At 32.4% G+C, this 22,200-nt stretch overlaps 1 protein-coding gene across 2 annotated transcripts in view; it reads left to right on the top strand.

Annotated features, from left to right (window-relative positions):
- Positions 1–22,200, top strand: part of LOC107446337 (acetoacetyl-CoA synthetase) — a 73,453-nt gene that overhangs the window by 25,315 nt on the left and 25,938 nt on the right. For both annotated transcript variants that reach the window (XM_071187490.1, XM_021147617.3), the window contains exons 7-11: positions 1,135–1,249; positions 3,976–4,057; positions 5,985–6,132; positions 13,194–13,271; positions 18,558–18,747. In XM_071187490.1, the coding sequence (XP_071043591.1) occupies positions 1,135–1,249; positions 3,976–4,057; positions 5,985–6,132; positions 13,194–13,271; positions 18,558–18,747 (613 nt within the window). The remainder of the gene's footprint in view (positions 1–1,134; positions 1,250–3,975; positions 4,058–5,984; positions 6,133–13,193; positions 13,272–18,557; positions 18,748–22,200) is intronic.

Below are 22,200 nucleotides of genomic sequence, written 5' to 3' on the forward strand. Positions count from 1 at the left end.
ACAGGGACTCGCAAACGAAAGAGTAACTGATTTCAAAATTAAAAATCTCGATAACAAAGAAAGATAGGGGCACGAAACAAGAGGTACGCATATTTTTTTTTTAATATTTTATAACCGTCGTTGAACAGCCGACCCAATTTTCGAATTTATGACTTCTGACACTCAACTCCATAGCCTTGTAATTTTGAACCCGATCCAGAAAACAAGGGAACTCCTGGATCAAGTATTGGGAGAAATTTGCTTGCGTGGAACTAACTTTTTGAGGGAGCTAACCCGCATTTGCGTTACCTGGAGAGGAAAGCCACGAAAACTTACTCCGGTTAGCCTGACGGCAAGGGGACACTAACCCATGATCCGTCTACCACTGAGGATATTTTACATCAGTACTGTGGTCGGTGCAAGCCGGATGCGGAATTCGTATCGACCAGCCATCGCTGGGATTCAAACCTGGTTCAACTCATTGGAGGCGAACTCTCTATCCCTTGAGCCATCACATCTCAAGGTATATTTATAGCGTGAGTTGTAAATATTGTAAACAGAAATTTTGGAATTAAGTTTTTTATTTCCAAAATGTCTGTTTACAATTTTTACAACTTCTGCAATAAATATACCTCTTGTTTTTTTGTTAAAAAAGTTTTCAACCGATGGCTTCTTCCTGTAAAGCAATCGGTTCTAGCTTTGAAACTTGAAGAGAGGGTTTGGTACTGGATTAGGGAGTTTAAATCTTGTATTCTATGGAACATGTGTTTCTGGTACTGGAATATCACAGGTTAGATCATAGTCCAACGGCATTTGCATTATTTTCAATAACTCTGTGCAGTATACAGAGCTATCTGTTGACAACTTTTGTAACGAAATTCCAAAAATTCTGCAAAATTTTTATACGCTTTGTAATGGACATTACGCTTGGTTCCTTCCTTTATTACCCCTTTGTTCTCGAGATTTTTATACTTGAAATTAGTCAGTTATCCGCTGTATAAAGATAATGTACCATCAAAGTATTAACAAATAAAAATTAGCTAATGCATTTTTGTTAAATTTAAATATAATAAAGTAATTGTATTAATGTAAATTTGTATGTGTTTGTAATGTTAGAGCATTTAAACTGTAACTATAAATGAATAAATTTTTCAGCCTGTCTTAAACAGAATGTCTCAAATTAAACCGAAGTTATTATTGACTGTGGACAGATTTCTCTTCAATGGAACAGAAATAGATATGCTAAAAAAAGTTAAAGATATCGCAGAAGGTAAAGCAAATTTTTATTATAAACCATAGTCGAAATAAAAAGGCAAAGGCATAAAAGAAATTCTCCTAGGATTATGGTGTCTCTAATAAAATCCTAAGCCGCTAGAGAAAGTTGAATGTTATACGTACTTATTCAAGGACAATAAAAAAATTCATAACATTTTTGTAATGAATTTTGACACATATGTTACACATTTAGGACCATAATTTCTACAGGAATTGCTCAAAGGTCTGGCCAAGCATGCATCTGGTCAGGAGGCATGCATTACATTGACGCTGCATTGAATGGCCACCAGATGTATCGTGAACGCATGTATGGAAATACAGTAAAAATGATATGCTTTAGAAAGATTTTTGTATATTGCATATAGTTTGCCACCCCTTCGTGATGCTTCAGATAACGTTTGGAATCTAACGTTCCAACGTATATATATATAGAAAATTTGAGCCTTGTCTTTTATTAAACATTGTGTGTTTCTGCTGGTACTGCAATATCACAGGTTAGATTATAGTCCAAAGGTATTTGTATTGCTACGAGTTTTGTACAGCACATAGCGTTATCTTTTGGCAACTTTTGTTACTAAATTCCAATATTTCTGCATAAAAGTCTAATAGCTTCATGATAGACTTCCCCCTTTGTTCTTTAGATTTTTATTTTAATACATTTAGTCTTCCGCTGACAATCCGTCAATCTGTTACTGAAATGGTATTTAAGGGCTGCTGAATATGGTAAGGAATCATTCTTGCATTTATTTTGCGACTGATGGGAAAGGCTACTGATTTAATCGAATTTGATAGAGGGCAGATCGTAATAACCCTTTGACTCAGAACGAATGTCTTCGAAACTGCACAACTAATAGGTTGTTCTCGATTCGTAGTATAATAATATTTGCAAAGTGGATAAATGAAGGTAAAACCAGCAGTCGACGCCAAGGTGTTGGATGTTCACATGTTGTCAAGGGAAACTATTATTAACTTGTGTTGAATGATTTGAACTAGGGAAGTTCTGCTCTTGCTATATAAGTTCATTTGTATGTTAATAAANTATTAAGCATTGTGTGTTTCTGCTGGTATTGCAGTATCACAGGTTAGATTATAGTCCAAAGGTATTTGTATTGTTACAAACTTTGTACAGCACATAGCGCTATCTTTTGGCAACTTTTGTTACTAAATTCCAATATTTCTGCATAAAAGTCTTATAGCTTCATGATAGACTTCCCCCTTTGTTCTTTAGATTTTTATTTTAATACGTTTAGTCTTCCGCTGACAATCCGTCAATCTGTTACTGAAATGGTATTTAAGTGCTGCTGAATATGGTAAGGAATCATTCCTGCATTTATTTTGCGACTGATGGGAAAGGCTACTGATTTAATCGAATTTGATAGAGGGCAGATCGTAATAACCCTTTGACTCAGAACGAATGTCTTCGAAACTGCACAACTAATAGGTTGTTCTCGATTCGTAGTATAATCATATTTGCAAAGTGGATAAATGAAGGTAAAACCAGCAGTCGACGCCAAGGTGTTGGATGTTCACATGTTGTCAAGGGAAAGGGATGCTGGAGACTGTCCCACTTGGTAAAACAAACTCGGTGCCAGACAGTGGCTCAGATGACAGACTTACACAATACAGATCCAATTACAATTGTTTCGGAATACAAGGTTCAGTATACACTGCTGAAAGGAGACTCCACAGCAGATGCACATCGTCATCTACTCCACAGTGGGCCCGGGAGTTATTTTCCAATTCAACGGCTCTTAATGACTCGTTCCTTTGTTTAGCCTTTTTTTAATGAAAAAAATTTGATTCTAGACTTTTTTTTTGTTCAGATTACAAATTTTAAAAGAACAAAAGCTTGTATTGTAATTGGGGCAAATTACAGCTAAGAGGAAAATCTTCAGAAAAGAGAGCGGTCGTTAAAGGCCATTGGATTGTAAATTAGCGGTCCTGGAACATCAACACTGGGTGATGAATAAGTGAAAGACTGTGGTCTGGTCAGATGAATCACGATTTCTCATTCATCACGTCGATGGTCGCGTTAGGGTATGCCATCTTCTGGACGAACAGTTGCTCCCTTCATGTACTGCAGGTTATACACTGGTTTGTGTTGTTGGTGGTATTTATGCTTTGGATATCAGACTCATGACTGTCTCGGGGACTCGTATTTGTGGCAGAATGGACCCTGAAAGCTGCAGATTATCTGAAAATAATTGCTGTCCTTTTCCCCCTTACATGGCTTCTGTTTTCATGGAATCTTACAGCAGGCCTCAACTGATAATGCTCAACTTGCGTTGGAGTTGTTCGAAGAGCATAATGGCGAATTTCAATTGATTTCTCTGGCCACCTAACTAGATGGATCCTAATTCGATAGAGCATATTTGGGATGACACATAAAAGCGGATAAGAGATTAAATACTATTATGTCGGAATATCTCTACTTTGCATAGCCTCTGCTTAGACATTTAATCCAACCTGTCCCCACTTATCTACCAAAAACTTGTAGCATCCATGCCAAAATAAGTTGCAGCTGTTTTGAAGGTAAAAGTGGCACAATGTGCCATAGAGTAGGTAGCCATAATGTCATCAGAATATATTGTCTTTCATTTATTATTAACTTGTGTTGAATGATTTGAACTAGGGAAGTTCTGCTCTTGCTATATAAGTTCATTTGTATGTTAATAAAAGTGATTCACGTAACAATTATTAAAAAAAAAAAATATTTTTCAGGATTGCCATCTCTGGAAAAAATCATCATAGTCGCTTCTCAAGAAAAATCCAAATTGAAAGACATCTCAATTATAAAGAATAGGTAAATTTCTATGGATTCATTTTAACAACCAGTATTAAATCGTCAATATAAAGAAACATTTTCAATCATAGTAGTAAGATCATTAATTATAATTACGATTTTCAATAATATTTAGTACGAATAAAAGCTACTGCAGTATTTACGCATTTGACTACGACTCTGATTTTGGATTTTCAAACAATGTCGGTACAGTTTAGGTTAAGAACAAGTTAACTAAAAATTAGGCCTTTTAATATACATTTTTTGTGTGTTTAGCCCCTTTAGGACCCTGAACGCATATACTTCATCACGTGATTCACGAAACGTGCTTTTCTGACTCTAGTGGTTCATGATCATATAGACGTTATCGTTCATCTGTACTCTAGTATTACGATACGTATTAGTACGTATACATATTTCTTATTATGTATACTCTCGGAGCGTGTGGGCATAGGGTAGCTTTTCATTCGAGTTAAACGGGTTAACGTAATTGTTAATGAATATTATTGATACAAATTAACAAACGTACTATCTGAAAATTAAATTCTGTCACTGTCTCTTTATTTTGGCTCATAAAATATTTACAGAGGATCTCTATATGTACCTGGCCTCTGATATTGAACCAGGACAAAAAATAAACTATAGTTAAAGAATTTACGAGTCAGTTACTTTGGGGCGTATATTTGAGAGAGAGGTTAAATATTGGGTTGGTAACTAAATTCTCTCTGTTTTCTTTAAATTTAATGTGTGGAAGCAGTTTACTTTCTCTGTCTGTTCTTTTGTCCTTAGATAGGAATTTTAGAGTAAACTGTATTTCAATTTCTATTGATTCAACAATTGGATGGCCAGAATGAGATGTGTCTTTGAGGTCAACATTTCTACTTTTAAACTTGGCATACAAATAAGCGTTTTTTCAGCTCTTGCACCCCTTTAAAAGACAACACAAATGTCACGTGATGAGCAGCTTTAGCGGCTATAGAACCATGATTAAAAGCAAAGAGAAGAAGGTGTTAAAAATGTTCATTTTTTCATCAACCCAACATTCCATTTTAATGAGCTAAAAATTAATAAAAATCAACTGGAATAAAAGTAAGATTAATAAAAATTAACTAAAAATATTCTTTCTTTTGAAGGATCCAAAACACTATGTCAAAAACATTTAATGACACCCAAAATGTTAAAATTAATTGCGTTAAAGACAGTTGTTACAGATTGAACACAAAAGTCAGTGGAAAATTTAATTTACTCACTGTTAACTAGTTTTCTTTTGGCTGATAAAAGTACCGGCAGAATATCAGCTACATTTCAACCAATACTAAGTGCTAACTTTGTATCTGTTCTAATGTAACATTTTAGGCAAAAAGCATTAGTTTTTTACAGCTGTTTCGAACAGAACAATTGATACGAGAAGGCTAATCTAGAATGAAAGAACCAAAAAATTTTAATTTGACGCAGATGTTAGTGAGAATCTCGCTTTGTAAGCATCTCTCTATATTTTGATATCCTAACAAATCGTTAACAATCGCTTAGTCATTAGAAAGTTAATGGCATTTTTTGTGCTAATGATATGATAATTTGTTTTGTAGTTAGGTCAGCCTATTTCTATAGAAATTTGTTTATTAAAAAAATATTAAAAATGCCTATAAACTTTTATAAGAACAAATATCGCTCTTTTGCTTTAGATCCAAAATAATAGTAAAACATAAATTTAAATGTTTATAAATATTTAATTAATTTTTGGAATTAAAATGAAAATTATTTGTTTATAGATTATTTGGAATTAGAAGGAATTTGTTATTTTTACTTTATTTTAAGAACATTTTTTGAAAACGATAAAGAAAAAAATCAATAGGTGTTTCTCTTTTGGTGTAAAAATTTGAATGCTTATTAGTATTAATTAAAAGCTTAATCCTCTAATTAAATGCTCCTGAAACACGATAATTTTTAGTTGTTTCCTGGATGAGTTTTGTGAATTGGGACGACAAGCCGATACTCCAGAAATAGATTTTGAGCAAGTTTCCTTCTCCTATCCTGTTCACGTCAACTTTACATCTGGGACAACTGGATTGCCTAAAGCCCCAATTTACGGATGTGGAGTAAGTTATTTTATTAATTTCTATTTCCAACATTGCTATGTAATCTAAAAAGGTTACAAAATGCTGATTATCATAACTTAAAATTGAATAATTCATCAGCAATTCAAATTCATCAGCGCGTTTTATGAAAAACTCTTTGTCACTTATCCCCCTAAGACACAGCATCCAAATATTGGACAATATTAGGTAGCTTAAAAAATAATGTTTTAGAATTTTTCACCTTCACAAAGCGATTGTTTATGTCAAAATAGAATTAGTTTTGTACTCGTTGGTCAAAATATTTAATTACGACGAGAAGCTATAAGATAGTTAATAAATTAGATTAAATTAATCGTTTGAATATTTTTATAGCAAATAAAAATCTTATTATTTTAGTCTACACAGTAAAAACTGACTTGTAATATATATCCGAATTTAGCGAAGAAAAAATCCAAAAATTGTGTGAACGAATTTTTTATTTCAAGTTAACGTCGAAGTGATTGTTCTTACATAATTTAAATGATATAGTTAAATCTGTTGTTGCTGTTGCTCATTCCCAAAGACTAGTAGGACTAAATCAGGTTCATGACTTTGTACACACCCATAAGAAATCCTAAACCAACAATAAATTACTGATTAAAGTCTTGCTTGTCGAGCTTCATGCATGCAAGGATATGATCAGGGTAAGTTAGCTCAGAAGAATAATGAATAACTAAATCTAAACACCAATAATGAAGTATTCTTATGCCGAGTTCTAGCACATTCACACCATTCGTAATTTATTTATCTTTCTGTAAGCACAAACTTTGGCGTACCTTGGGCATAGTCGGTAGATTGTTTACAATCGAGTACGAAATAGTGTGAGATTGTTATAGCATTGCACGCTGCTAAACATTTCGCAGAAACAAAAGTCCACTGTTTTATAAGACATGCAGAATTTTACTAGTTTAATAAAGAAGTGAAGTTTTTTAATAAAGAAAGAGTTGCTTAATAAATGTTAATTTGCTTTCATAAGATAATTTACATATATATTCTTATGTTATATGTTCTCATAAAATAATTGCCAAATATTAAATAATATCATAATATTAAAATTCGATCCGCTTCCGTTGCATTAAGCCTAATTCGAATTTGCTCTAATGCTCTCTCTGAGCTATGAGCATGGTTGATATACAAACTTATTTTAATTCTAAAATTGTTCTGTCTATGTATTCAAAATTACTTGCCCTTCTAATAAATTGTATCATAAAAATAATTTTACTGACTCTTGTGTGTGTTATATATTATTGTCATTACAAATTTTAGCGTTAAGTGAGCATTAAAAATGGTAGCAATTACTTTACACTGAAGGAAGTGTAATTCCTAGAGTTTCTCTATACCAAAAACTATTCTTAGTGCTTTATTTTTGGTGCGAAGTAGTTACAAACAATTTCGCTGTCCCCTGTATGCAAACATTTATTGTAGTTCCTCTCTGTACTTATTTTTCCTCGCTTTATTGACTTTAAAAGTTTCTCTTCACCCAAAAAATGGTGTCAACTATTTTACACCAAAGTGATGTAGTGAAACATCACAAATAACTTTCGGTTCTTGGTGTTTAACTACACTTAGAACCAAGGATTGTTCCACCAAAAATGTTTCACTACTCTACTTGTCTTAAAGTAGTTTTAGTAGTTTAGTTTTAGTACTCGGTAACAACACTAAAATTTATAATTGCAGTAAGATACATATAAGAGTTAGTATTTTTGAGTATAATTTATTTTTGTGATAAAATATAAAGTAAGAATCGTTATTTCAAAATTCATCAATGCAAAAATTTTAAAAATAAAATTAGTTTTTTAATCAAACATACACATCGCCCAGAGAGAATACTAAGCAGAACTTGAACAAGGCTTAGTTGTACAGAAGCTATTAGAAAATAAATACACTATCTAGCCATTAATGACCGGACACCCCTTGAAAGGCAGGTGGACTCGTCCTGGTGGAATAAATACGGAACCTGTGGTGGGGGAAAGATCATTTGCAGGCAGGCAACGGCCATACGAGCGTAAACAGTGAAAATGAGTGGACGGCGAGAGGTGAATGAGGCGGAAAGGGGCATGATCATAGGCGCCCACCGATTTGGTCATTCCATACGTGCCATCTCCGACAAGTTTCAGATACCACGGTCAACAGTTGGTAACGTCGTGTTGAAATGGGAACGAGAGGGAGTGATAAAACAGCAGTCCCGACCCGGCAAGCCCAAAATAATGTCCGACAGGGATCGACGATCTCTTCGAAGTGTAGTGAAGGCAAACCGACAAATGTCGTTGGGCACTGTCGCTACCAACTTCCGGGCTGCATCTGGCAGTGTTGCCAGTACACGTACCATTCGTCAGCAGCTGATTGCACAAGGATTCCATGGACGAGCAGCAGCACATAAGCCAAACATCTCTCCATCAAACGCCCGCCACCGATTTCAGTGGTGCAGAGCACGTCGCCAGTGGACAGTAGAGCAATGGAAAAGCGTTATGTGGAGTGATGAGTCACGCTACATGTTGTGGCACTCTGATGGACGGGTGTGGACCTGGCGAATGCCCGGAGAACGGTACCTACCGGAGTGCATTGTCCCCACTGTGAAGTTCGGCGGTGGAGGAATTATGGTGTGGTCCTGTTTCTCATGGTTTGGCCTTGGACCCTTGGTGTTAGTGCGTGGAACCCTGAACGCAGAAGGGTATAGAGACATCCTGGACAATTCGGCGCTTCCCACCCTGTGGCAACAGTTCGGTAATGGCCCGTTTGTGTTTCAACACGATAACGCTGCCATTCATAAAGCACATGCCATCACGGACTGGTTTGATGAAATGGGGGTGCAAGAGCTTGACTGGCCATCCCAAAGTCCCGACATCAATCCAATTGAGCATCTCTGGGATGAGTTGGAGCGCCGGTTGAGGGCCAGATCACAGCGCCACAAAATCACCACTCAACTCTTCGCCATGTTACAGGAGGAATGGCGGGCAATACCTGCCGCCGTGTACCAACACCTAGTAGATAGCCTTCCTAGAAGGGTTAGAAGCTGTGATTCGGGCGCGTGGCGGCCCTACGCCCTACTGACTTGATACTAGCAACTCATGTATCCGAAATGAGGGGTGTCCGGTCATTAATGGCCAGATAGTGTAAATAAATAACAATAATAAATAGTATTTAAAATTATTTAATTCAATTGACAGAAATTTTAAAATTAAAGTATTATCTTTATTGCACAGTTGAAAACATACATAAATTTTCAAAAGAAGTACTTTTGTTTCTTACGATGTTTATCAGCATGGAAGTGAGCAACAAATTTACGCCATCTTGTGTTCGTTTGTAAAAAACTACTGAGGATTTTCGAAGGTTGTCTAAATTAGTGGTTTTGGAAGCAAAAGCAATGCACAACTGGTGTGAATGTGTGGAGCTTGGTTTACAATTCCTCCATTATATGTGTTTAAATTTGACAACTTTCTATAAAGTGTTTATAAACGTTTAACTTGGTTTTAACTTGAAATAAAGTGTCCTTAACATTATTTCAAGTTTTTTTTAGTATTCGGTTACAACACTGAAATTTTAATTGTAGTAAGATATGATACATATAAGAATCAGTAAAGTTATTTTTGAGATGAAATATAAAGAAAGAATCATTAATTTAGGATGCATATATACACTAATTCTTGAAATAAAATTAGTTTGTCAATCAAACATGCACGCAGAACAGAGAGAATATTAGAATGAACAAGTCTTCACAGAACAAAAGCGAATAGAAATTATATATTATAAAATTATTTAAAACATTCGACAGATTTATGTAAATTTTCTTATGAGAGTATAATTAACTCAAAACATGCATGCCTTTTATGAAAGTTTACTTCTGTTTCTATAGATTGTCAGGCACTTGTGAGGCGAAAACAAGCTTTAATCTTATCGTGCTCAATTGTAAACAATCTAAGGCTTTCATGTAATAATTTTCAAACGAATGCTAAAATTGTAGAATAAGAACTCCTAAATGGAGTAGATGTATCTAAGCTTGGTTTCCTCTACTATGAGAGCTTAAACTTAACTTCACCTTTTAAAGTATATATGAACTCACGAATTGGTATTAATTTGAAATAAAGTACTCATTCACTCAATTCTTGGAGTTTTATAACATCGAATTCAGATAGGAAATTACACTATAATTTTTACAGGACTGATAGAGAAGAGCTTCTTTTTGCTAAATGTATTTTTTGGTTATTCTTGATTTTACGAAATATTTTACTCATACTTTTTTCAAGTCAAATCACCAAAACTGTTCTTCCCCCTAATTTTGGAAGAATTTAAAACGCTTTCGTGAATTCCAGTTCTTAAAAACTTTTTTTTGAATAATTTTACGAATCATTTCTTGAAACTCTTAAGAAAATGATTCTCACGATGGAAAAGAAGCTGCCTTGATCATTATTTTCTAAAATAGTAGACACGTAATATGCATGCATATAATAAGATACCTGCTCATAAAATCGGTAAGACTCACTAACTTAATAAATTCAAAACAAATTGATATTTATGAGGAAGTAGTTGGTGTGGAAATTAATGTTTTAGTGTGTGTTGTGATGAGGAAAAATTTAAAATATTGAAAGAGATAACAAGATCTGGAGATCTAAAATAAAAGAATTGAACTGAATAAAGAACAGAAGTAAAAAAAGATGATTAAGCAGAGAATTTCAGTAAAATGTAAAATCAATCGAAAGAGCAAGAATGTTGACATTGTTTGAAGCAACTGCTTTTTTGTTTTTAAATAAATACATTCTATATAACTTTTTAAATGATAGTGCTGCTATTATTTTGATTGGACTGTTTCAAATAGTCAATTGAGACATTCGATTTTCAATATCTTGAATTTTCCTTCTAATCCGTTTTATTGAGGTTTGACTGTATTTTCTTTTTCTAAATAAGGAAGAAGAATGCATTATAATGAGGTTCTACATTTTTTCTTTAATTTCCTTTCCAGGATAAGAAAGGCTAATTCTTTATTTTTTAATTCCAAAACTAAAAGCTTCGTTTTTGTTTTCTAGTGCTCGAAAAATTCCAGGCTATTTCTTGAAAACAACTTTGTAGAATTTTTAAAAAGTTCCTAATAAAGGCAAGGCCTTACGCTACTGAGTGACTGCACTGTCTGCGCCAGCCTATTGCCGGCTCTGCACGTCAATTTATCAAATAAGATTTAAAAACATTATTATTTATTTATTAAGAAGACATACTATTGAAAGCATTTGAAATATAAGTTTTCGACAGATTTTTCTGAATTCATCAAAACCGGAATAAGTATTTAAAAGAAGGATTAATAGAAAAATTATATTCTCTAGGAATTTATTTTATCGTCAATAACTTAGATGTATTTCACACGTTTGAAATCATTCCAGCTACTTGCTTGATCCTTGTTTATTTGAAGTTTCAAATTAAAAAAAATGAGTTTTTAATTCTTGTACATAGGTTCCCAACGTGTTTAGTGTAGAGGTGTTCCGTGAAGAGGATGTTAGAAAGGTGTATTTGAGGGTTGTCAGAGATTTCTGGAGGATCGTTAACAAAAAGTAGATGAAATAAATTTTGAGTACGGATTAAAATTCATATTTCTTAATTTGGTATTGGAGAATTATTTTCTCAGCTTACATTTGTTGTTAGAGTAATTTTTAATGATAACAAGACTGTAACATCCACTTAACTTTTTTAACGTTAAGTGGTGCCATGATCATCATATGAATTTGAAATATTTGTCACTGTGTCACTTCCCAAAATTTCAATTACAAGATTGATCTATTCTTTAATTTAATTAAACATGTTTTTTTTCATGTCTGTAAAAAATCTTTTTTTAGATCTTTAAGGTATTTCCCTTTTTTCTTACAAAAAAGTAAAATTAACTTGAAGGGGCTCAAACTTAGGACCTCTCTCTAACCATACTATTAGGACCATATTTCTCAAATTGCGGCTACCCCTAGGGGGTCAAGAATCCAAATCCGTTGAAAAGAAAGATATATTTATTCATATAAACTACGTTTTTGTGACTGATTTCGTAACATTAGATATCGTCTGCACTAATTGCAATATTTGAGGTCATCCCTTAGAACCATTAAGGTTGAGTTCTAATACGTGAAAATCCGATTATTCGTGCTGTGCACTCTCAGAAATAAACCTCTCACTTTTGATGATTCAGCAATTCTTGAGCAGTATTTCGTTAATTTTGAGAATCATTTCGTCACGAAATTATGTAATTTGCGACAAAACGCGAATTCTCAAATGTATGACGAAAATGTTTCCTCAATTCGTAACCTTTTCGTAGTACATTGTGGGAGATGTGTTAACTAGAATGATGAAACTAGAATAAAGACGAGAGAATGGAAAATAAACTGACAGACTACGCTGACCGGTTTGTATGGTGGTCAAGGAGTCAACCTTTTACCAGGAAGATCCGGAGTTTGAATCCCTTTTCGGACATTGGGGAAATTTATCTATCTGTCCTTGTTGCGTCGTGCCGTCTATATGGTGCCCACATTAAAGTGATTATTAAAAAAGTTAGAACATTTGGCACTGCAATTTTTCTTCGAAAAAAAAAGAATGACGAATTATATCTTAAAATTTACGAAATCTATTTCCTCGAAGAGGTGACGATAGTTATTTCGTCACTTTGACGAAATGTTTGCTAGGAGCATATACCAGGAAACGGTTTCGTCAAAAAGGAAGAAAGTTTCGTGATAATCGAGTGACCATTTTTACAATGTGCATGAACAAGAAATTAACAATAATAATAATGAAAAAAACCACTGTTAACTGAAAAGCTCAAACATTGAACCTACGTTATATCAGCGAGGGTGAATCAGAAGATGAATTAGCGAATCATTAGATGACCTCAGTCAGAATTTTAGGTTTCTGGATAGGTGGTGTCAAAAAATGAATGCTGTATCGCTTAAGCATTCCTGCTCAATAAAGAAGTTATATATTAACTTAAGATAATTATTATTAGTTTTTAAGTGATATAAATTTTTAAGTTCCTAATAAATTTTTATTCTTATTGTTCCATATGTCTGTCTTTATTTTTATAGCTTCTTATGTCTGTGATCAGAGACTACGGAATACATATGGATGCGGGAAGAGACGATGTCTATTTGTCTATGTCGCCAGTAAGTTTCCATTTATTCAGAAAAATTATTATTATAACATTTATCTTTATTGTTTAAAAAATGACTTTATAAATAACAAATAAACTTGTACCAATAAACATTAATCTGAAGGCAATATAATTGATACATTTATTTACACAAAGATTGAGATCTTGTAAGTTTGAAATTTATTTCGTTCTGAAAATATGTGATGTTCCGTTGTAATCACTCTTAATATGTTTTTTTTATTAATTATTTTTTTTAAGAATATTTTTTGAAATTTAGTGAAAAATCTATACCTACTGGAAGTTGCGCATGAATATAAAAATGAGAGTAAGAAACAAAAGTGGTAATTAAAATCTGATGAAACTTTATCGATTTTTATCAGAGCAAAGATAGATTATTAAAAAAACCCAGTCTCTTTTTGTAAGAAATCGTCCTTCAGTTTTACTTTGAAATGAAACTCATCTTTACTGCACTTAATTTATATCATGCTGTGATACTATTAACAATTGCCAGTTTTCTTTTGTAAGAAATCGTCTTTCAGTTTTACTTTCAAATAAAACTCATCTTTACTGCACTTAATTTATATCATGCTGTGATACTATTAACAATTGCCAGTTTTCTTTCGTAAGAAATCGTCTTTCAGTTTTACTTTCAAATGAAACTCATCAGATTTACTGCACTTAATTTCTATCACTTTCTAAACTAACTTTTCTTTTTCTATAAATAGATATTTAAATTTTCTTATGAGTTTATATGAAACATGCAGCTTTCATTGTTTTTAAATAAATGCTGGAAATTCTTTTTTCTTTTATGATTATTTTTCAATTTTAAAATGATCATATTTATGCATTTTTAGAAACATAATAGTAAACTATAAATTACGATAAAATATTTTATAAAAATAGTTTACCATTATTTTATTTATTATTTTTGAATAAAATTTTATTTAAGATTAAAAATTAGAGTAAAAGGGCTTAATTAGTATTATGACACGCAGGTATATAATAATATTAAAAATGTGTAAAAAAGCATTTTTATTTTCCTAAAAAGCGTTCTTACAATAAAATATAAATTTAGGCTTAAATATCTCGAATTTTAAATTAACACATAAATCAAAATATTCACATTATGTTTTTCAACAATTTTATCAAAGTTGAAAAGAAATTATTAAATATTAAGATCGATATCTCAAACTTCATTGGCTCCAGTGACATAAAATAGTGGCTGAGTTAGGACTCGTCACTGGCCGTGCCTGACTCCCGAAACACTTGCACCGTTTCACACTTGATAGTTTCAAGTCCTATCTGATGTCTCTGTAATCTGGGACAGTTTATGGATGGTGAACATTTCATTCTTAGCAAAACTAACCAAACGCTTTAACCAAGCGTTCTCTTGTGGACCGCTACTGCGAGGCCAGGGGCCTTTCTAATACATACACTATCTCTACGATTATCTCTATTCAGTGACGTTCAAAGGGAGAGGAGAAAGGGCAATGGGTTCAGGCACTTTTATCGACAATTGAACACATTAAAATTTCCTATCTAGTTTAATTTTACAAACATCATTTTTATTCGGGAATTATCAGATAATTGCCTGGTTTAAGCGATATATTTTACAAAGAATAAAATATGATTTTCAAACAAATTTAATAATAAAATTTTAGGTCATTAAAATTTCGATATTTTTTACATTTAAGAAAATTTATTATGCAATACTTTCCCGGTAAATAATAAGAATTTTCACAAAGGAATAAAAATATTTTTTACATGCATTTGCATAACGCATTTTAAAAGTGTTTCGAAGTCTTGATGAATATACTTTTAGTTTTGACTCTCTTTGAAAGTTGTTGAGTTGTGAGAAAATTAACCCTTATTTATGGATACGACGTAACATTTCCCAATCAAACAATGATTTGAAAATTAAGGTTTAAAAATTCCACTATCATATCTTTCAAAAGGTTATTATATGCAACATAAATAGAAAAGGGAGATTATAATTGAAAGGACCCTATTCTGATCCCGTTCTGCCCATCAGATTTTAATGAAACTTGGTATATACGTTGTATGAACCATAGGAAAAAGATTTCTGCAATAAAAATTGCAATTTTGACTACCAGATGGCCTTTTTTGATTAAAAAAACACACTTTCTTATGAAAATGAGTCAAACCAATAAAGAGACTAGTAATTAGAGCCATAAGAAATTTTCAGCGTATTTTTGTCATCCATAATCATACCCTTACAGAAGAAAGATCGAGTTGTACTGGTAAAACTGTTTAAACAGAACGGCAGCAATAACTTAGCACTGCGTGAATATCATCGTTTCGTTTAAAGGGAATGTGACAAAGGCCCATGTTTGAGAACAGTTAGAACAAGATGATTACAAACATTGCAGAGACTGAAGACTTAAGTGTGTTGCCAGAAAGAGGGTGGAAAACAGTTGTGGATGAAACTGTCTAGGAAATCGCTGTTGTTGTGGTTGAAAGAGCTTCTACAGTTCCAGCTATTCTTCAGCAAGTGTTCGATCGATGTTACGTGAGTTGCTCGACAGTATGAAAAACTCTGCGATCCATTTTAAAATGGCATCCATATACGATATACGTGGTGCGAATGTTGCAACCTCAAGACCACCAAGACACGCTCTGAATTTGATTGCCGATTTTTGGCAAGAATGGATGCATCGTGGATTCTGATTACGTGACTACATGTCGTAGATTTACAGCTGATTTTATCCTCGGACGGTTTTTCTCTAAAACTTTCATTCCTCTAGGTCCTAAAAGGTGCTACGTCATAAGTGCACTGTATAGTTAATTCATTTGAAAGCAGGTCTTTGAAGTTCCAACAGTTAGTTTTGTTTGCATTTTTAGATTAAGCTTATAATATTTTTTTAATAGTCAGTATATATTTAGATAATATGATGTTACTATTTTTCTTCTGAGTGAATTCGGATTTTTTTTTATTTTTTACACGGAATATATTTTTTAAATTAAACTGATGATGGGAAACTGAGATAGAAGAAGCAAACAAGAAGAAATGGTTATGGCCACATTCCAATCAATAGATGATTTTTAAAATCGTTATGTGTCTAACGTAGGAATTTCAAAATTACCAAAAAAATGAGAAAAAAAATCAGTCAAAGATAGAAAAAATTCATAATATCCAATTTCCTCCCTTCTTTTGGTTCACTATATCCACAAAATATAATATATGTGTAAATCAAGGCACGGGAGCAAAATTTCGTTTACTGTATCCGGGAGTTCACTTTAAACCATGATCACTATTACGGGGTTTGACTGTGATAGTAAAACAATTGTAAATGGTCTCACGTTTTCCTCGTATCTAACACTATCTATTCTTTCTAACACAACCTAACTCTAACCTCGTATCTAACAGTATCGATTTGGTTATTTTATGTTTCTATACAGCGATCACCCTAGATGAAGTTACTAGGATTAGACCATCTCACTTAATAGTTCACCAGCAAATAGACATTTCATTCTCTAATTCCTTCTCCGATTTCAAAGCTCTCGCATAATGTCAAATTGTCATTTGCGAAATCTAATGAGAACTCATTTCCGTTTGGAATCACCTTTAAAAAAATCATTTCGAATCACTTTTTATAAACTCCTTGATTTGTTACTAATTCCGAATTGTGCCCAATTCCAATACCGAATGGTGCCACATTTCAATATCGAATTATGCTAGATTTCGATGTTTAATTCCGATTACAAATTGTGCTTAGTTCCGATACCAATTTTTGTCAAGATCTGATCATTGCAGCTTTTTGTCTAATTTTGATCCCGAATTGCGTGGAATTTAAATATCGAATTGTGATTAATTTCGATAGCGAATTGCATCTGATTTCGAGGACGAATTGCAACTGATGCCGATACCGAATCGTGTCTGATTCCAGTACTACATTGTATCTGATTCTAATACCCGTGATTTCGTGACCAAATTGTATTATAGGAAGAGTCAATATGAAATAGGAACAAATCATCAATATGAAATCATCAACACACTAACACTCACGTCACTTTTTAAAAAAATATTGTCTGGTCATAAATATTAAGTGACGTGAAATCAGCTCGGAAATCAATTTAATGTTCTTCTAAAATTGTTTGTTATATTTGTGAAGAATTGAGAAACCTGCAGAATTTAAAAGCTCATATGAGAAATGCTAAAAAGTAACAAACTAAAACTGTATGAGGTTTTAGGGAAAAATTCTTTTTCAATAGCTGTATTCAGTAAAATATATATTGAAGGAAAGTACATCTATAACCGTCGTTTACCAGATTTTGCTTTAACCCAATCATGACAGATTTTATTAAAATAATATTTTGTATGTCAACAAGTAAAAACTAACTGACATGAAACCACCTGAAAAATTACATAAAACAAATTATGCCGTTGTTAGATTTAAAAACAATTTGAAAATCCATAGAATTTAAAAACATGATGCAAAAGGCCGAAAAGCAATAGAAGCAATATGTGAGATTCCTAGGAATCTCACTAATCTTTGCTATTATATTTACTAATCCCTTGTCTGATCGTCTCCCTCTTTTATAATTGCTTCACGAAAATCTTTTTGTTTCTTGACAAAAAAATTTAAATGTCATTCAAAAAATTTCACTAAAACTGTATACACATAAAATAATATTATTTACTTATGCTTATGCTCTTCATTCCTTTATCCAAATAGCTCTCTTTTAATTTTATTATGATTTCTTTGCGAACATAAATCTTTTTTTGAAACATATTGAAGAACGAGGTGTAAGGGTGGCTAAGCTTATTACAGATGTAAGTCTTCAGGGCTGTGTTTACATTCAGAACTCTAAATAATAAAGTGAGCTTAAAACTCTAAATTCCTACGACGTAAATTTATTATCACAATTATAAATTTATAGCACCCGTGGCAACTTTGAAACAACAGCGGTTGGCTTGAAAAAAAAAAAACTAAGTCAATAAACTGTACTAAGTTACTTATGGAAAAGGGACTATGTCACATTTGGATTCATTTGTTTATTTCTTTTTATGCTTATGAATGCTTATAAAATAAGAAAAATGCTTATAAAATAAGTTTAAAAAATAGAATCAAATGCTATGTTTCCCTTTCTTAAATATAAATTTCGAGCTGTGTCTATATTCGAAAGCGCGCATTACAAGCTGTTTCCATTTTTGTAAGCACGCATTTAGAGCTGTGTCTATTTCCGTAATAATAAAAAAAAAGTTTTTTTTTTTTTAAAAAAAGGTCTTTTAATTTCCTCTATTAACTGTAATATCGAAACTTCTATTTTCCTGCAGGTTGGTTGGGCATCATGGTGCTTCAGTGCGAGTCTTTTATTCCTGGGACAAACTGTAGTTCTTCATGAAGGTTTTCCATACTTATTGAGTCCTACTTATTTATGGGACATGATTGATGAATTTAAAATCACAAACCTTATGATTGCTCCCTCAACTTTCGAGGAATTGGAGAAAAAGAAATATTTACCAAGTAAGGTTAACCAATGATATGACTGAACATTTCTGATATAAAATCAAATCAGGTGATGTAAAAAATGTAAGATGAAACAAAAAGCTTTTTGGATGCTTTTACATATCACTGGTGTAAAGTTGACAGAAATATGACGTGTATACTTCTATTTCAGTATGTTTGGTACTTGTATTCAGTAAATTCGTCATGATTTATCACATTTGTACTAACAATTGCTTGGTCTCCTGAAGAAACACCGCTTTAAGAGCTATTTCACTGCATGTGATTCGCGCACCTCCAGTTTCTTCTAGGGGGAATTATTTTCTGATTAGTGAAATATATTCTTCTACGTAAAACTCATAAATCAAATTCTCTTTCTCTATCGACTTCGATAGAGGTGTGTGAATGGTATGCAGCAAGAATGCATTTACACACATTACGCATTTCCAAATATTAGGAAAGGCAAAAAAAAAAAAAAAAAAAGAACTTATTTAAAAACTATGAAAAAAAATTTAATTTGAAAAGAGTTTATTTGGTTTCATTTTGGAAGGGAGTGGTGATAAATTGATTACTTAAGTCCCTTTTTTTGAATGATATTGTGATACGATTTTTCGAACATTATAAATTATATATTTATCTTTAGCCATTTTTCTTTTCACAAAGATTCAACAATCTTCTGTCCATGATGAGTTCTTCTGCAAAGAAGTGTTTTCCCACGTCTTTACTCGTAACTAGATCCAGAAAATGATTGTCTTAAATCATTGTAACTACAATGACACCGCAATTGATTCTTACATATAGTCTCCAACATTTTTTTAAATTTGGTTAACAGAGAAGTCTTTTAAATGTACATCCAAAAGATTTTTTTTCTAATGATCTTTTCGATTTTGTGTTTAGACTGTTCTCAAGTCGAGGACATAGGAGCATTATATTAGTAAAAAGGATAAGTCGACATTCAAAATTTGTTTACTGGCATCGTGATCCCTAGAACTAAGAATGTCAACAACATCATAGAATATTCACTATATATTTTAGTTTCAATCGAAAATTATGTTACATATACAAAGTAATCGTTAATACCATAGTCTCTATTCTTTGTAATTTTCAAAGATCTGTAACTTTATTTTAAGTAGGTTTCGTATTAAAAATTAATTTCATTTAACCCTCCTTAAAAACCCTTTTGCTCAGTTAAATATGTCTTGCTCAGTTTCGCTACATTTTTTATACGAAATCTTTACATCGATAACTAACAATTTCTAACAATTTAAAAATTAATGGCTTAATTGCATGCAAATCAAATGATTTCAACTCTCTAATGTAGTAATGTTTTTATAGTATCTAAACATTTTCTCAAATTGTATGCAATATTAGTATTTGTTATAAATTTTAACATGACGCGTTTCACGTTTTATTAGGTTAAGGGATTTTAAAATTTCGAAAAAAAAATCTAATTATATATGATTTCAATCAAAGCAATTCCTTTGAACGACAGGGAGGGAAAGTTAGAAACTCTTTTATTGAAACTATTTTTCAAAAACACCGATCTTATTGAAATTTTGTATAAAGAAATAATTTCTTTTTTTTTATCAGAACTTGAGCAATTTGAGGTCTAGATTTGTCCGAAATTCGTACTTTTCAGTTTAGAATTTTGTCAAGAATTCAAATTTTATTTTTAATTCATTCGTTCCATTACAATCTACGCCAACTTCATCTTTATGCAAAGATATAATATGAAGTATGTAATGTGACAACACACCTTGTTTTGTTTAGTGGAATAGCTAGGATTTTTCTCGATAAAATAAAGATCATAGAAAAGATATATCGTATAAATAGACAAAAAGTAGATAATAGATCATTTGTTGTTTTGAAATATTTTGATTTCTTTTGAAATTAGTCACTGAAATATTAGTAAACCAATAAATAATCGAGTAAAATTCTATGGAGGACGTGTTTTTGATTTTTTTTACGAAATTGTTGATTTGATTCAAAATAAAAAAAAATGCATTTATTGTGAATTAAAAGCCAAATTGTAAAATGAATTTTGCTTTACAAAACTTAAAATTATTTACACTTTGAAAGTGAAAAGAAACAGGGAATAATTTAGCAAATTACCAAAAAAAATAAAAATAATTAAACCATCATCATCTCATCCTCAAAACCTCTTCATAGTTTTTAATATACTCCATGGATGTTTAATCAAGTGTAATCAACAAGTTTCCGAAAACCGGAAGTAACTCTCTTCCTCTAATGTTGCAATTTTGAGGTGAAGTGTGAAAAGGCTCTATTAGTTAATATTATGAATTAATATCAAGAATTATTAGTATATGCGTCACACGGTGGGGGAAAACCACAGAAACCTTTCATGGTTAACCAGATAGCAAGAGAGCTCTAACCCATGATCCGTAGTAGTATACAGGGGGATATAAGGAACGGAAGTGACGTCACAGTCAACCGGAGCTTATTTCTGCCCCAACCAGAAGGTGCGTATTTCTGCCCACCTACAACCGGAAGTTGCTTATTTCTGCCCGCCTACAACCGGAAGTTGCTTATTTCTGCCCTCCTATGGACCGGAAGTTTCTTATTTCTGCCCGTATACTTATTTCTGCCCGCCTGTAGTTTCGATTTTAGTTTCGGTTTCTGTTTATTATTTAATTTACTAGTTTTTTGAGGGTGGCAACACTTATTAATTTTAATATTAGTTTTTAAGGATGGCAACACTTAGAAACTTTGTTATTTGGGGAGATATTGTATATTATGAAGTAATGACGTCATCTTTTATTACATAACACATAAATGATATCATGCTTTTGATCTAGTGGCGCCATCTATGTGGGAATAAAATGACTTTAAATCTATTTTAATATTTAAACCTGTTTTAATATTATTTATTAAATATAATTAAGGCTGAGGATCGAACTCGCGCCATTAAAAAGCCTTCGTGGCTCAGTAGTTGGATATCATAACCATTGACCCACGAATGCTTGGTTAGATATGTGTTAATAAGTTTAACTTTTGTATTCTGAGCACGTGTATAAATAAAAAGGATTTGATGACGATATCATTCTACAGTTTCATCGATATTCACTTAACCTTTGACAGTTATTAAATAATTACTTCTGCCCCTCTCAATGTTATTATAACTTTCTCTGGGTGGCAACGGTACTGACCATACACGCGTTAATTATTACATAATAAATAAATGATATCCTGCTTTCACTCTAGTGGCGCCATCTATGAGGGAATGTCAGAAATAAAATAACTTTAAATCTATTTTATTATTTAATTTAAATATAATTATTGCTGAGGATTGAACTCTTCATGTGGTGATAAGAGATAACGATAAATAGAGGTGACGAGAGTTTTTCATTCATCATGGATCTTTTGAAGTTCAAACATCCCTTTACAGCTGTCCTCGCAGGTCCAACAGGTAGTGGTAAAAGTTATTTCATAAAAAAAGTGATTGAAAACCAAATG

Source organism: Parasteatoda tepidariorum, chromosome X1 (assembly GCF_043381705.1).
Source record: "Parasteatoda tepidariorum isolate YZ-2023 chromosome X1, CAS_Ptep_4.0, whole genome shotgun sequence".
NCBI lineage: Eukaryota > Metazoa > Arthropoda > Arachnida > Araneae > Theridiidae > Parasteatoda > Parasteatoda tepidariorum.